Below are 15,805 nucleotides of genomic sequence, written 5' to 3' on the forward strand. Positions count from 1 at the left end.
GGTCGGCCGGGCCCCGCGCTCGCCGGCCCGCGCCCAACGCTCGGCTCCCGGGACGCCCGCGGCCGGATGCCCTGCGTCCGCAGCCTCCTCGGCCTCCTGACCGCGCTGGCGGCCGGCGGCGCCGTCGCCTTCCTGGTCTACTGCGTCTACTTCGACTGGAAGCGGCGCGACGACCCGGCGTTCAGGCGCCGCCTGCGGGACAGTGAGCGCGGCGGGCCGGCCGGGGCGGGCCCGCGGGGCGGGGCGGGGCGGGGCGGGGCGGGGCCGTGGGGCCGCCGCCGTCGGGGGCCGGGGCGCACGCCCGCTGCGGGAAGGCTCCGCTCAGCACGCGCACGCTGTCTTTGCAGGAAGGAGAGCCCGGCAGCAGCAGGCGGACGGACGCGGCGCCCAGGTGAAGCGCTCTAGGGACGCCCGGGGCGCTGTAGGGAGCCGCCCCCGCCGGTGCCGCGCCGCTCGGGCCGCGGGTCCCGGGCGGGCTCTGAGCGGCGCTTCGCAGCCCACGCCGCCGCCGGGTTTAGTCTTTACTGTCGCGTACAGAAGGAAGGGAAGTTAGCGCCGTTTGGGGTTGTGAGAAGCCAGTTATACAATAAACTTGTAGGAACACGAGCTTTTATTTATTATTATTATTTTTAAAATTTGTTTATTTTAATCCGCCCCCGAGGATGTTTTTTCCATTGCTTTTTCAGAGGGGGAGGGAGAGAGGGAGAGACACTGACGGGAGAGACGCGGCCGCAGGGCGCCGCCCGCCGCGCGGGTGACCAGGCTGCGGCCAGGCCGGGCGCGCTGACCGCTGGGCCCGCCAGGGCGAGGGGCAGGGCTCTCAGGGGAAGGAGGCGGGGGCGCCGAGAGACCCTGGCCGGGCGCGCTGACCGCTGGGCCCGCCAGGGCGAGGGGCAGGGCTCGCAGGGGAAGGAGGCGGGGGCGCCGAGAGACCCTGGCCGGGCGCGCTGACCGCTGGGCCCGCCAGGGCGAGGGGCAGGGCTCGCAGGGGAAGGAGGCGGGGGCGCCGAGAGACCCTGGCCGGGCGCGCTGACCGCTGGGCCCGCCAGGGCGAGGGGCAGGGCTCTCAGGGGAAGGAGGCGGGGGCGCCGAGAGACCCAGGCCGGGCGCGCTGACCGCTGGGCCCGCCAGGGCGAGGGGCAGGGCTCTCAGGGGAAGGAGGCGCGGGCGCCGAGAGACCCAGGCCGGGCCGCTCCGGTCCTGCTGCGCCTGGCTCCTGGCTCAGAAGCAGAACATCTGCTCTTTCTCCAAAACGGAATGTGACTGGTAGTGTTTAAAGATATCGAGCATCATAATCTTGTTTGGCCCAACTTAATTACTCACATCAGCTGTAAAAGGCCAGCTGAGGCCCGCCGGTGGTGGCTCAGCGGTTGAGCGTCGACCTGCGATCCAGGAGACCCAGGTTCGAGTCCTGGTCAGGGCACATGCCCGGGCTGCGGGCTCGATCCCCAGTCGGGGGCGTGCAGGAGGCAGCCGATCAATGACTCTCTCATTGATGTTTCTCTCACTCGCCCTCTTTCTGAAACCAATAAAAATATATAGATATATACTTTTAAAAAGTGCCCCTGAGAGTCCTGGCCGGGTGGCTCAGTTGGTTAGAGCATCATCCCCCTACCCCAAGGTTGTGGGTTAGAGGCCGGATCAGGGCACATACAGGAGTTAACCAATGACTGCTTAAAGAAGTGGGACAACAAATCCATGTCTTTCTCTGTCACAATCAATTTTTTTAAAAAGTGCTACTGAGAGTTCTTAGGTTCTTCTTTGACTTCTCAGGAGGAGTTCAGTCTTAACCTTCATGTCCAGCGGATCAGTCCAGGCCTACTTGATAGCCTCCTCAAGTGCGCGGCATGGTCCCCGCCGTGGCAGAGGTTAGCAAGGTGGGAAAAGTAACCAAGAGCTCAGAGGAGGGGGAGGATCATCTTCAGAGTAGAATTTTCACGGAAAATGTTCTGCTTACCTATTGCTGCTTTAAGCATCGAGGCTTAAAACAGTATCTCTTCTGCACTTGCAATTTCAGCAGGGCCTGGTGGGGATAGCACCTTTCTGCTCCACTCAGCTTCAGGCTGGTTGACTCTGGGCTAGTGCCAGTCTTCTGAAGGCACACTCCTCATGGGTCTGGCAGTTGATGCTGGCAGTCCACTTAGTCAGGACTGTTGGCCACACACATCCTCTCTCCGTGTGGCATGGTCTTCCTCACAGCGCCATGGCTGGGCCCCAAGGGCCAAGCAAGTGTGTGTGTGCATACCTGCCCACCACTTCTGCAGCATTGAGCGTGCTCAGTTTTTTGTTTTTGTTTTTTTAATATATCTTTATTGATTTCAGAGAGAGGAAGGAAGAGGGGGAGAGAGAGAGAGAGAGAGAGAGAGAGAGAGAGAAAAACATCAATGATGAGAGAGTCATTGATTGGCTGCCTCCTGTAGGCCCCCGACTGGGGATCGTGCCCTGACCAGGAATCGAACCCTGATTGCCTAGATCCTAGATTGACGCTCAACTGCTGAGCCACGCCCGGCCAGGCAAGCCTGCTCAGTTTTAAGGGAAGAGGAAATAGACTCCATCTCTTGATAGGGGAGGCGAGGTTCTGGAGTGCAGGTGGTACTGGGAATATTGCTGTGGCTGTTTTTGGAACATGCAGCCCTTCCCAGACGACTTTGGAGGAAAGGCAGCATTGAACCAAGCCTGGAAGGATGGGTCCTGGTTTCAGGGGAGACAACATTCAGGACAGAGGGAACTGCACCCCTACTTAAAGGTGCAAAGTGAGGGGTCTACCAGGTCTATTCAGTAAATCAGTTTGACAGAGGAGTCAGAGTGGGGACTAGTGGGAGGTAAGGTTGGAGAGCTCAGTAGGGGGTGCAGTAAGGAGGTTAAGAAATTTAAGATTCAGTGGGGGAATTACTGAAGGCTTCTGGGCAGGCTTTTTTTTTTTTTTAAGAAGGGAAGAAAAAAACGTTTTAGGTTAGATGGGAAGGGAGAAGCTGTTACTGCAGCAGTACAGGTGAGAGGTAAAGTCCTGGGCTGCCATGGTCGGTGGTAACTGGTGATGAGAGAGGTGAGGTGAATTGTCCAGGAAGAATCCATAGTTCATGCTGATGGATGAAAAGGTCACGGGGAGGCAGGAGTCAGGTTTCTGCGGTTTCAGGATGCGGTTACTTAGAGAATAAAGGTGTAATTGATATAGTTACGGAAGCAGGACAGGGAGTGTCCGAAGAGCTGGACGGGAGAGTTGAGACACTTTCCCTGACCTCTGGCTGGGTAGGGCCGGGTTCAGCTCCACATCCCTCTCTGTCATCGCTCTTATCCATGGGGGCAGTTACACAGTTGGTTACACGGATTAATGCTTCTATCTTTAGACTTATCTCTAGGAAGGCAGACCTTGTCTGTTTTTTTACTCTCCACTTGCCTCTCCAGTGTCTAGTACATTGTAGGTGCCCAGTCAATATTTGTTTTTTATTGTTGTTTTTTGTGGGCAGCTTGTGCAGAGGCACAGACCACGAAATTCCAATATTTAAGGAGTGTGTGGCCAGAGAGACAGCTGAGTGGTACTTTGGTGTCATATTGTGCAGGGCTTTGAGACAAACTAAAAAGATTGGACATTTTTCTGTTGTGGATAACCAGCGATGGTGACTTCATTTCAGAGAATGGAAGCTTTTTTTTTTTTGAGGATGGGGTGGAGGAGGGACGTTGAAGAAGACGGGAAAATCGGTCAGTGGCAGTACAGACCAGAAAAAATGAAGATCTTCTTCAAATGAGGAAGAAGAGGCAGAAGCAGGATTTTTTTAATGTTCTTTTATGTAATCTTCACAACTCTATTCTAATTTTATAGATGAACAAACTAAGGCACGGAGAGATGTCTCTCTCCACTTCTTCTAGGGCCTCTCTTCCCACTCACCCGCAGGCCCTTTTAGTTTCCCTAAGTGTGGTCCATGGACCATCCGCATTAGATTGTCCTGGGGCATTTGTTAAAAATATATAGATTATTTGACCTGAGGGCCAGACTGTTCTGATTTAGGGGTCAGGGGTAGGCCAGGGGCTATGGAGACAGTGATTCTCAGACTTTATAAGAATCACCTGAGGAATTTGTTAAAATGCAGATTCCTGAGCCCTGCTCCTGGAAGTCGATTCAGTAGGTCAAGGTGGAGCCCAAGAAAATGCAGTTTTAACAGCTCTATCAGCTGCTTGTCTGTGACCACTGTCCTCAGATTCTGCACTGTCCCCTCATGTCCCTGGAAGCTCCTTCCTTTCTCCACAGGTGACCTCAGGTGTACTGCTCTAGACTCAGGGTCCGAATTTCATCTGCTTGCCAGGCTGTTGCCGAGGTGCTCTATTGGTATCTCATCTTAATGTACTGAGAAGTAAATTCACCCTCTCATCCCTTGCCACCGCTCCTCCTCGGTGTCCTTACGGTGCTGCTGGCATCACTAGCCTCCCTGCTGGGACCCTGACTCCTCATCCTTCAGTCAGTCCCCAGCTCTTATTTTTCTATGCTCTAACCTCATACCCCATTCCTTTTCTGTTTCCATCGCGCCCACACTGCTTCACTAGTGGAGTAACTTCTGACTTGTCTCCCTGCTGCTCCGATACAGTCTCCTAAATGGCAGCCCTGAATACATAGCTCTGTGCAGGAGCTCCCCGCTCGGCAGATGGCAGAACAAGACCCCTTCGCCGGCACCACGGCCTTCCACGGGTGCCCCATATTGACAGCACTATTTTCCTAAGGGTTGGAAATAATATATGTAAAGTTCCTAGTCTATGGCTGGCCGTCAATAATTGGTAATTAATCATCATTGCAATATTCACCCTCATATAATCCATCTAAATGAAGATCACTTGATTTTTCCCCCTGCAAATTTGCATTGCCTGTACTCTTTCCCCATCAGACTGTCACTGAGATTATTCATATCTCAGATGCTATCTTTTTTTAAAAAAATAAATATTTTTATTGATTTCAGTAAGAGAGAGAGAGGGAGAGATTGATAGAAACATCAATGATGAGAGTTACTGATCTGCTGCCTCCTGCACGCCCACCACTGGGGATCAAGCCGGCAACCTGGGCCTGTGCCCTGAGCAGAATCAAACCTCAGTCTCCTAGATCCTAGGTCGATGCTCATCTGTTGAGCCACACCGGCCATGCAAATATTACTTCTGAGAAACTTTCCCTGATTCCCCCATCAGATGTAATGTAATGTACGTTGAAGCCCAGAGGACATTGGACTTCATTGTTAATGTGTTATTGATCTTAAGCATACTTGCCCTTGCCCTGGGTTCCTTGGGGATGGGCACAGGGGTCTTGGTCTCCTTCCCCTTCCAACTCTTCTAGAGTGGCTTGGTCTTTAGTGCTCACTAAGTATTTGTTGAATAAAACCTTTCGTTGTTACTGATCATTAGCATATTTGTTGATAAAAGCTTAAAATATGACCCCTTCCCCAGGCTCATCCCATTTTTATTATTTATTTATTTATTTATTCATTCATTTGAGAGAGAAACATTGATTTGTTGTTCCACTTATTTATGCATTCATTGGTTGATTCCTGTATGTGCCCTGATCCAGGATTGAACCCGCAACCTTGGTGTATCGGGACGACACTCTGACCAACTGAGCTACCTGGTCAGAGCCAGGCTCATCCCATTTTAAAAAGGGAATTCTTGCTGACTTGCTGGTTTGTCTCAATGGTTAGAGCGTCAGCAACCAATCGATGTCTCTCACATTGATGTTTCTCTCTCTCTCTCGCTCTCTCTCTCTCTCCCTCCCTCCCTCCTTCCCTCTCCCTTCCACTCTCTGAAAAGCAATGGAAAAAATATCCTCAGGTGAGGATTTAAAAAATAAAAAAAGAGAGTTCTTGGGAAACAAACACAGAAATCCTCCAGATATAATGGACTGAAGTTGAAGTGACTTGACAGTGGAGTTGATATTTTTGGCTAGGGGTTGCTCATGCTCCCTTTAAAGACCAGCCCTGGGCATGGTACCAGTGATGTGGCATCCTGTGACCGTGGTCACCTTCATGAACCAGGCTGCAGCAAACCACAGCAGCCTTCTCAACACCACCAACTGCACTGCCAACTCCCCACATACTGTTTCCCAATCAACAAGCAATGTTAATACGCCAGGGAAGAAAATAGTTTTGCAACATTACAAAGCAATCTTTGTTATAGTTAATTACAGTAGGATTTCAGATATGTGTACTTAGTGAGCTGAGCGAAGTATGGGTGAGTTATTACAAGCATCTTGACCTAACTTGAACATGCCATGTATTTTTTTTTTATGGCCTGAAACTGTAACTACATTTTAAGAAATTGGTTTCAATATTGTAAAGAACCACTGCATTTGTCATACTTTGGACTTAGAAACTGGGTTCAAGAAGTGCATTTTAAAATAAAAATTAAATAATTTTGATTGGTAACTATATTCCTTACATTCATTACTCATTGTTAAATGTTTTGTGAATCTTAGTTGTGGGATCCAGCGAGGAATGAAAAATTGCAAGAACTTTTTCTGCAAGAGATACGCATGGGAGAACTTTGGTTATCTAGAGGTAAGAATGTCAGCATTCTCTTGTAAGCAGTTATTTATGATAGTTTATGTTTATATATTGACTGGCATCTGTATGTCAAATAACTTAGCGAGCTAAATGTGTCAGCCAGAGTGCTTCAGTTTCAAGAGACACTGCGCCAGCATTTGCAGTCCATCACACTGTCCAGCTCCAGTGTGCCAGCCAGTGTCCAGTTTACACTGTTTACATAGACTCTATCTTGATATGCTCTTTAAGTTTTAATGCTTGGTGCTCTTTCGGTAATTTGTATAATGTATATTTTGAAGAACATTAAAATTTTGCTCTGAACTTATCAATTTGTTTCAGGAGAGCACAGAATGGGGGTTGAACATCTCAGCAATGCCTTTTCAGTGTGTGGGCAACCACGGGAACTTCTGAAGGTTTTTAAACACACACTCCCTCCCAAGGTATTTGAGATGCTGTTACACAAAATTCCCCTTATTTGCCAGGTGAGCACATATTTAAATACCTTTGTGAAATGGACAGAATAAATAACTGTACTGGGCTTGCATACACAGAAATAGCAAAGTAGGTGTGTGAATGGCCCAAAATTTTACATCAGTAAAATCTCTGAATGTTTTATTGCCTTTCTTGACGTAAGGTAAACAAGCTAATTCTTTCACGTTCCTTTGATTATAACCTATTGTATATTTTGTTGAGAATTATACGTTTCAGCGTTTCGATTTAAAGATAGCATTGTTAACATTTTATTTGTCTTTATACTTTCAAAGATATCACAATTATTGAGCGACTGTAATGTCAACAGATTAAGTAGTATTGTTATTTAAATGACCTAATGACTTAAAAATTAGATGTAACATAGAAAACAGTAAATTATCAAAGTAGAACACTTCTACTTTCCATTAGTTTGATAAAGCATAGATATCACTTTGGTAAATCGAAACATAGAGGCTAATTAGTGTTTTCTAAAGTACAACTTGAGACTGATATCAAATGAAATCTGTTTGTAAGCGAATTATTATAGGTATTAGTCCACCGACATTCATTAAACTGCTTGGTATGCCTATGCATCAACTAGAATTTCATTTTAGGATTCATTTAGCCATAAGACACTAACTTTGGTTCACTTTGTAGTACACTGATCACATGTCATGGCTGAGAAGACACTGTTTTGTTGATCTGACTCAGGAGTCATTCATGATAGACTCAGCTTTTGAACACAACACACACTCCACTAGAGCGTAACAGTCAATTCTTAAACATTCCCAAGCTAATCTCAGATAGGTTGTTTCCTGAAGATATATGAAAATGTAGCTAGAATAAGAATGTGTGATGCCCACCCTGACACAAGGGAGGCAAGAAAAGGATCGTGCATTGAAATGATTAGCAAGTAACTATTTTATGTATTTACCAGCAATTTGAGGCAGACATGAATGAACAGGAACACTTGGAGGATGATCCTGATTGAAAAACATTTCAACGTATCCACAGTCCAGTCAGAATACTGTTACTATATAGCATAAACAACTGCTCAGTGATATTTCCATTTACTTTACTTGTAGAAATAAAAAAAATTTTCTATTTCATTCATGATTGAACACATATTTTGCTTTAAAATTAATAGTCACAATTGGAGAAACAATGGTTTATTGTTCTAATCAAGTGACTAAGCTCCCGAATCGTAAGGGCCTCAACAAATGTTGCATCTTACTATTTTCATTGAACAATCAGACCTTCGATTTTGATTATCCTGGTAAATAGCAATTTTGTTTCTCCAGTGGTTTCCATTTGCCAAACAGTCATGACAGATGGTTCACATGGTGGCTACTGCGTTCAGGGGATTCTATCAGATGAATCCTCATTTCCAGTGCAAAGCTATTGGCAATCTTTCAGGGAAAGTCCATCCATCAGGACTTCCTATCGTGGCTGGCCAAGGAGTCCTGCTTTGGCTGCCAGGGCTTCATTCTGCTGAATATGATATTCCTGAAATCTCATGGATATTCTTTGTGTCATTTTCAAATATTTCTGTAAGCAATGTTCTGAACAGGTGGTCTAGAAATAAAAAATAAGAGAAGTTGGAAGAGCTAACACAGAAATATTAATTTTAAAAAAAGTACATGTATTCTAAAAGACCAACCAGTGGGTACTTTGAATATAGCTGACAATTAAATGGTATTAATAAGTAGCAGGTGACCATAGCTTTCAACTGTTAATACAAGATATAATAAATACTGAATACTTACAAGTTTGTAGGCACTAAAAACAATGGTAAGTCCCTGCCATCTGGACTAGATTTTTTGCAGGAATGTTTTAGTATTAACTGAAAGTCCACATTCCCACCCCTTATTCTGATTATTAAAAAGGAGGCCCAGTAGGAAGTTTGTTTGTTTGTTTTTTTAATATATCTTTATTGATTTCAGAGAGAGGAAGGGAGAGGGAGAGAAACATCAGTGATGAGAGAGTCACTGATCGGCTGGGGATCAAGCCTGCAACCCGGGCATGTGCCCTGACCAGGAATCGAACCACGATCTCCTGGATTCTAGGTTGATGCTCAATTGCTGAGCCACCCCCGTCCAGGCAAGTTTCTTTTTAATGAGAAACTCCATTCTTATCATTAAGTTAATTCTCAACCTTTTACTTTTTACCAATAAGAATATTCCACTTAGCATTTATCAAACTTTGTCATTTATTTAACAAGTACTTATTCATTGCTGATTATGTGTTAAGTTCTTGGCATGAATGTTTATCAGTATCTTCCACTGGAAGAAGTTATGTCACTTTAAGCCAATATATAAATGTTTTGATGAGCATATTAGAAGTTATAACCTCTAATAGTATTGGGTTTTCAGAGTCTACCTATGCAAAATGAGCGAGCGACCAAATTCAAGCTCTGGTTTTTCCAAAGTTACCCTGAATTCTCAGGGTCAAATAGAAAAGCCATGTCAAGTTTCTCTAGCTAGGTCATCATGACTGAAAGCTAATTAGTAAGACTCCTTGCAATGGAACAATAACTCAGCAAGCCCTAGGCAGCTTCTCTAAAGAAGACTGCCTTGGTTCAATGTGACTGTCATATTAAATTTGTCATCATTAAACTCAATGTTATGGGTCCTTGGCTGCTTCAGTTCTTCCAAGCAATGGAACATAAAAGGTAGCCAAAAATTCCTGTAATAACTAGGAACAAGCAAAATGCTTAGGGGGATCCCATTTAAATTGCCGATCACAAGCTTAGAGAATTTTTACTGGGCAACACTTTTCATACCTCTTCAGGCTTTACTTCTCTTGTTGTGAAGTCTTTAACACAGTCCAAAAAGCAGGTTTCTGTAAGTTTATTGTAGGTTCCAAGAAATTCTTTAAACTATAAAGAAATCAGAAGGTTCTTTAATATTTGGTTTATAAAACAAAAATGTTTCAAAACTTCACTGAAGTTTTGGTTTAGGCAAAATATCCTGTAACACTTGAAATCAAGGTTCTTTTACTAACTTAAATAGGTATACTATGATCTAGGTAGTATGAGCTACAAAATACAGTCAGGTTTTTCTCATTGAATATCCTTTCCCGGATTATTGGAAAAATAAATATGCTTCATTTAATATCCAACTTTGGAAAGGAAATATAAACACTTATTTTGTGAGGTCACTGACCAACATAGTTGCATCCAGTAGTGCCTTAAATTTCTGCAAAATGCTTTCCTTGACTCTGACACCTTACCTGCTTTATCTGGTCAGACTCTGGCATTTGAGCGGCCATACTCCTTCAGTGTGCTTATTAGTCACCTGATTAAGAAAAGAAGTTTGTCAGTCTACAAGCAAATGTCTTTAGGCTACTTGAAGAATCAGGTAATCAAAACAAGAATAGTTTATGAAATAGAACTGAAAAAAGTCTACCTGAAATACTGTTCATCTTACGAATCTCTAACAGTGTATGTAATTATATGCCACTCCCCCAACCTCCCGTATCATTAATAACAAAGAACCATAAAGTTTAGAATGAGATGTTTAAAATGCTATTACCTATAGGACCCAAAAATCCTGTTTATCTCAATCTCCAGTTTTAAGACGATGTGCTCTGCTACCTCAAGCCCCATTCCTAGGAGGGTTCCCAGGGAATCCAAGAGATCTCTGTTGTTGTCCTATAAGTACTTAAGTTAACTATTCCACTGGTTGCTAATGTAGCTTTGACCTGTGCTAATGATTCTTTTACCTTCTCTATGCAAAGCCCTATTAATTGTTAACAGACACCATCCTAACTTATAATCAACAACCCAAATGAAAGGTATTCAGAGTTCTAATAGACTTTAAAAGGAAGTTATAGGAGTCATACAGTCTGCAAGTCAAAAAGGGCAATCACTGCCCTAGCTGGTTTCACTCAGTGGTTAGAGTGTTGGCCCCAGGACTGAAGGGTCTTGGGTTCAATTCTGTACCTTGGTTGCAGGCTCGATCCACAGCCCCAGTCGGGTCATGTACGGGAGGCAACTAATCAATGTGTCTCACACCGATGCTTCTCTCTCTCTCCCTTCCACTCTCTCTGGAAAGCCCTGGAAAAAATATCCTCAGGTGAGGATAAAACAAAACCCAGAAAGGGCAATCGCTGTACAGACACTTCTAAACATACGACACCCGTGATCTAACCGGGGGCAACAGAGAAGCGAAAGAAATCAAAAGCCTTTCTGAATTACTAGGATTTTCACATGTCCTAAATAGAGGCCCAGGCTCAGTTAATCCAGATATAAGAGTGTATCACATTATTTATTTATTCTGTCTGGCCAGTTCTAAAATGGAAGAGCATCTCATATAAAAGATTTGTATAAAATGAAGCTGTTTAAAATAGAAATTAAACAGCATGTAAAAGGAAAAATTAGCAAATACTAATCCTGTACCCTTTATCAACAGAATTATTATGCATTATATTTAGCTTTGAGTTTCCTGATAACTAATGCAAAAGACAAACTGGATGTGTAAGTCATTCTTATTGACTCATCAATTGTTTAAAGTGGCTCTGTAAAGCATGAGCTTTTCATGAAACTTATATGGAGAGGAAACTAATTAGGAAATTCAAAGTGCCACCACCATGGAGAAAGTGGACATTCTCATTTGATAACAACGTAAGCCAGGGTAGCTCCGTGTCAGCCTTTCCAGCCAGGGACAGACCTTCTGCTCGTCTGCATTTGTTCTCTCCTTTCCCTTTTTATCCTGTAAGTCAGTGAGGATACAACCCATACTTACAGGACATCTCACCCAATACCACAGAGTACACATTTTTTTATATGTTTTTGTTGATTTTAGAGAGAGAGGAAGGGAGAGGGAGAGACAGAAACGTCAATGAGTGAGCAACATCCACATCGATCTGCCTCCTGTACGCCCCCTCCTGGGGATCAAGCCCACACCCGGGCATGTGCCCTGACCTGGGCTTGAACCGAAGACCTGCTAGTGCACGGGGTCAACACACTCAACCAGTCGGCCGCACCACCCGGCCAGAATACACATTTTTATCAAGTGCCCATTGAACCAACATCCTGGGTCATAAAACTAGCCTCAACAAATTTAAAAGAATTGAAATCATACCCAGTATGTTCTCTGACCACAGATGAATCAAACTAGAAATGAGTAATAGAAAGAGAACAGACAAATTTCCAAATGTTTGGAAAATAAGCAGTACACTTCTAAATAATCCATGGGTCAAAGAGGAAGTCTCAAGGGGGAAAAAAAAATCATTGAACTGAATGAAACTGAAAATACAGCATATCAAAATTTGTGTTAGCAGAGCTATATCAGTGCCAAGAGGAAAATTTATCGCACTAAATTCATACACCAGAAGAACCCTGGCTGGTGTTCACAGTGGTTAGCGCATGGGCCCCACTCACTGAAGGGTGGAGGGTTTGATTCCCAGTCAAGGGCATGAACCTGGGTTGCAGGTTCATCCTGGGCCTTGAAAGTGTGCAGGAGGCAACCAATTGATGTGTCTCTCTCACATCAATGATTCTCTCTCTCCCCTCCCTCTCTTCCACTTTCTCTCAAAAAAATCAATGGGAAAAAATATCCTTGGTTGAGGATTAACACAGAAAAAAGAGAGAAAACAAGAAAGCTCTCAGATTAACAATCTAAGCTCCTACTAAAGCACCTAGAAAAAGAGGAAAATAAACCCAAAGCATGTAGAAAGAAATAATAAAGAGCAGAAATCAACAAAAATGAAAACATAAGGCCTGAGTGGTGTGACTCAGTTGGCTGAGTGTCTTCCCATGCACTGAGAGGTTAGATTCTGGGTCAGGGCACATGCCCGGGTTGCAGCCTCAATCCCCAGTAGGGATGTGCAGGAGGCAGCCGATCGATGTTTCTTTCATCTATGTTTCTCTCTCTCTTTTCCTCTCCCTTCCTCTCTCAAATCAATAAAAACATATTTAAAAAAATGAAAACATGAAAGCAACAGACAAAAATCAATAAAACAAAGAGTTCTTTAAAGAGATTATCATTATCAGACATGAAACTGTGTATCACCATGGACCCTGCAGACATTAAAAGTATAATGAATTTACTATTATTCTGATATCAAAACCAGACAAAGACAGTACATAAAACTAGAGAGAAATATCCCTCATAAAATAGACATATAAATCCTTAACAAAATAATAGCAGACCAGTACCACTCTGCTAACTATCCCACCTGCCCCTTAGTATACAACTCAGGGTGACAAATGATGGTTATTTGACAATACATAGATGAGGAGTGCCCCAACAGTGTTGGTATGAATCTTTATTTAAAATTATTTCCTTGGTATTATCCTTTACAGTTCTTAATAGTGTATACTTCCTTAAAATGCAACAGTTTATCATATTATAAAAGTAATGTAATCTTTGTCTTCAGAATTTGGAAAATAAAAGAGACAGTTCTACTCAAAGACCACTATATTAACATTATGGTTTCCTTTTTCTTTATTTTTCAAATATCTTCCCAGACCTACAACTGATCTGCAGAGCTAGCAGCCAGCAATTTCTTGTCTGCCTAAATCTCTAAAGCTCTTCTCTGTAGTCATCAACACAGGAAGACCTCATTTTATTGTTCTTTGCTTTATTGTGCTTCACAGATGTTGCATTTTTTTTTACAAATTGAAGGCAAGACCCTCCACCAGCAAAAAGATTACGACTCCCTCTATTGCGGTGGTCTGGAGCCAAACTTGCAGTATCTCTGAAGTACGCCTGTACTCAAGATTGTGGTATACACATAATTGTAGGCAACTGTTCCTAGAAAATACTAAAGATGATTGAATGATTTGCAAATTTACTTGCTACCTTGGTATCTTCTAGTCTTTCAGCATTTTCTTTTGCAGTTAATCATAAATTATGCTGATTGACAAACTCCAGCAGGCAAGCCAATTACTGATTATTCAAATAGGCAGCAGCAATGTGGTTGCCTTTGTATTTAGTCCTAGTTTCCACATATTAGAGCAAATGTTTGTTATTATAGAGGCAAACATCCATTGAGGGGTTACCTTTCGATTATATCCCTGAAACCTGGAGATGGAGGGAAGGGATAAGAGTTCCAGAATCCCTGGCTTAGGTCTTGGGAATGATGACAGCAATGTTATTTTTGTGCCAAAGCAAATATATCATAAAACCAGGGAACTTAAGAATAAAGGGAGATCTTATCAGTCATCAAGCTCAAACCTTTTCTGATGCATGAGTTTCCTTTCTGTTCTGGAAAAGTAGTCCAACTTTTGCTTGAATGTCTCCAGTGAGGCCCGATTTCTTATCTGAAAAATGATGAGATTACAATGACTGGGGAGACCCCTTCAAGCTCTAATAGTGTATTTGAGAAATCTAAATTTCTGTTGGCGAAATCATTTCTTAAAAAGCCTCTTCCTTATATGTATTGTGATCATTTCGCAATATACACAGATACAGAATCATTATGACGTACACCTGAAACAATGTTATATAGAACGAAAAAAGCCTCTTCCTTTTCAGTAAGTGAAATTAAGTTTCCTCAATCTATTTGAGGTTACAGATCTTTAGCATATGTTGTTATATGTATTAAAAAATACATAATAGTCCTGGCAGGTGTTGCTCAGTGGTTAGAGCGTTGGCCTGCACACCAAAGGATCTCAGGTTCAATTTCTGGTCAAGGGCATGTACCTGGGTTGCAGGTTCCATCCCAGCCCCAGTTGGGGCGTGTTTGGGAGGCAATCAATTGATGTCTGTCTGTCTCTCTGGCTCTCTCTCTCCCCCCATCCCTCATTTCCACTCTCTCTAAAATCAATAAAAACATATCCTCAGGTGAGGATTAAAAAACAACAGACATCACAGAAGAACAATTCCCAGAAATTTCTGAATATTAAAAAGAAATTAACAGACTAACTAGGATGTGATGGGGGAGATGTCTGCCATTTCTTTTTTAGAATCATATGCAGATTTGTACCAGGCCTGGAGCCAAATTTCTAATTCTGTTAAAATAGTTAAAGCAAATGATTCTTTTGATGTCCTTGACCTCTGTCACTAACCTGGTACTTGCATGATTGGTACTGGTCATTGGTAATCTTGTGATTCAGGCAAGGATCATGAATGGGTCATAAAACCACTAGGCGATAGGTTCCTGAGAATCAGGATATATCCATGATCTCAAAACATCTCCACAGGTTACTTATCACAAAAGGAAAACTGTCTTTCTATATTGTAAGACCCGGCAGTCACCACCTTAACCAAATGATTATACCTAGCATCACAAACACAATAGACACAGCATCACCTGTGTAGTATTCTTGTCAAAAATGCATGATCTGACTCATCATGAGGGAATAATTCGGGAAACCCACCAAATGGAACAATATGTAAGATCAGACTGGTCTTTAAAAAAAAAGTCATAAAGGGGGTAGAGGGCTGTTCTAGATTAGGACTCTAAAGGGTCATGACAACTAAACACAATAAGTGAACTTTGGATCCTGAATTAAAAAAGAAACATTTTTGAGTTAAAAATGACATTTTGGGGATATGTTATCATTTTAGGTGTTATAATCTTGTCCTGGCTATGTAACAGATTGTTAAATTGATTCATGCTGAAGAAATTAGGGTTAAAGGTCATGTCTGCAACTTACTTGCAAATGGTTCAGCAAAAAAATACTGTATCTATGTCTATAGAGAGAGTGAAAAAGAGACAGGAAATAAGTAAAAATGTTAACAATAAAATAACAATAAAAAGGAAAAACAGACCTGTGAGCCATGTTTTTTGTTCCAGGGCTATCAATGTCTTTTATTTGATAGGTCAGATGTTTAAATTGACCTGAACTAAGTTGTTTGGTTGCTAGGCTTTAA

At 43.2% G+C, this 15,805-nt stretch overlaps 2 protein-coding genes across 3 annotated transcripts; one reads left to right on the forward strand and one right to left on the reverse strand.

Annotated features, from left to right (window-relative positions):
• TOMM20L (translocase of outer mitochondrial membrane 20 like) lies at positions 1 to 15,702 on the forward strand. 2 transcript variants are annotated; one of them, XM_081157560.1, is made up of 5 exons: positions 1 to 202; positions 348 to 391; positions 6,446 to 6,527; positions 6,852 to 6,994; positions 13,456 to 15,702. In XM_081157560.1, the coding sequence occupies exons 1-5, from the start codon at positions 67 to 69 to the stop codon at positions 13,465 to 13,467; spliced, it is 417 nt and encodes a 138-aa protein (XP_081013686.1). In that variant the 5' UTR covers positions 1 to 66; the 3' UTR covers positions 13,468 to 15,702. The 2 variants fall into 2 exon arrangements, with proteins under 2 accessions (XP_081013686.1, XP_081013685.1); XM_081157559.1 differs by lacking the exon at positions 13,456 to 15,702 and adding an exon at positions 7,921 to 8,092 and having other exon boundaries at positions 19 to 202.
• On the reverse strand, positions 8,137 to 14,250 carry TIMM9 (translocase of inner mitochondrial membrane 9). The gene is made up of 4 exons (XM_081157583.1): positions 14,165 to 14,250; positions 10,215 to 10,279; positions 9,766 to 9,861; positions 8,137 to 8,558 (listed from the first exon to the last, which is right to left on the reverse strand). Exons 2-4 carry the CDS (start codon positions 10,251 to 10,253, stop codon positions 8,424 to 8,426), a joined length of 270 nt encoding a protein of 89 aa, XP_081013709.1. The 5' UTR covers positions 10,254 to 10,279; positions 14,165 to 14,250; the 3' UTR covers positions 8,137 to 8,423.
• Positions 15,703 to 15,805: the final 103 nt, after the last annotated feature.

The sequence above is a fragment of the Miniopterus schreibersii genome (assembly GCF_964146895.1).
Source record: "Miniopterus schreibersii genome assembly, chromosome: 1".
NCBI classification, from domain to species: domain Eukaryota; kingdom Metazoa; phylum Chordata; class Mammalia; order Chiroptera; family Miniopteridae; genus Miniopterus; species Miniopterus schreibersii.

Excerpts from the sequence above, each read along its gene's own strand:
- TOMM20L (XM_081157559.1), top strand. The coding sequence starts at position 67 with ATGCCCTGCGTCCGCAGCCTCCTCGGCCTCCTGACCGCGCTGGCGGCC. Across the intron at positions 203-347 it reads CAGGCGCCGCCTGCGGGACA|GAAGGAGAGCCCGGCAGCAG; the intron begins GTGAGCGCGGCG and ends CTGTCTTTGCAG. Across the intron at positions 392-6,445 it reads CGGACGGACGCGGCGCCCAG|TTGTGGGATCCAGCGAGGAA; the intron begins GTGAAGCGCTCT and ends TGTGAATCTTAG.
- TIMM9 (XM_081157583.1), bottom strand. The coding sequence starts at position 10,253 with ATGGCCGCTCAAATGCCAGAGTCTGACCAGATAAAGCAG. Across the intron at positions 9,862-10,214 it reads AGTCTGACCAGATAAAGCAG|TTTAAAGAATTTCTTGGAAC; the intron begins GTAAGGTGTCAG and ends ATTTCTTTATAG. Across the intron at positions 8,559-9,765 it reads GAGAAGTAAAGCCTGAAGAG|ACCACCTGTTCAGAACATTG; the intron begins GTATGAAAAGTG and ends TTTTATTTCTAG.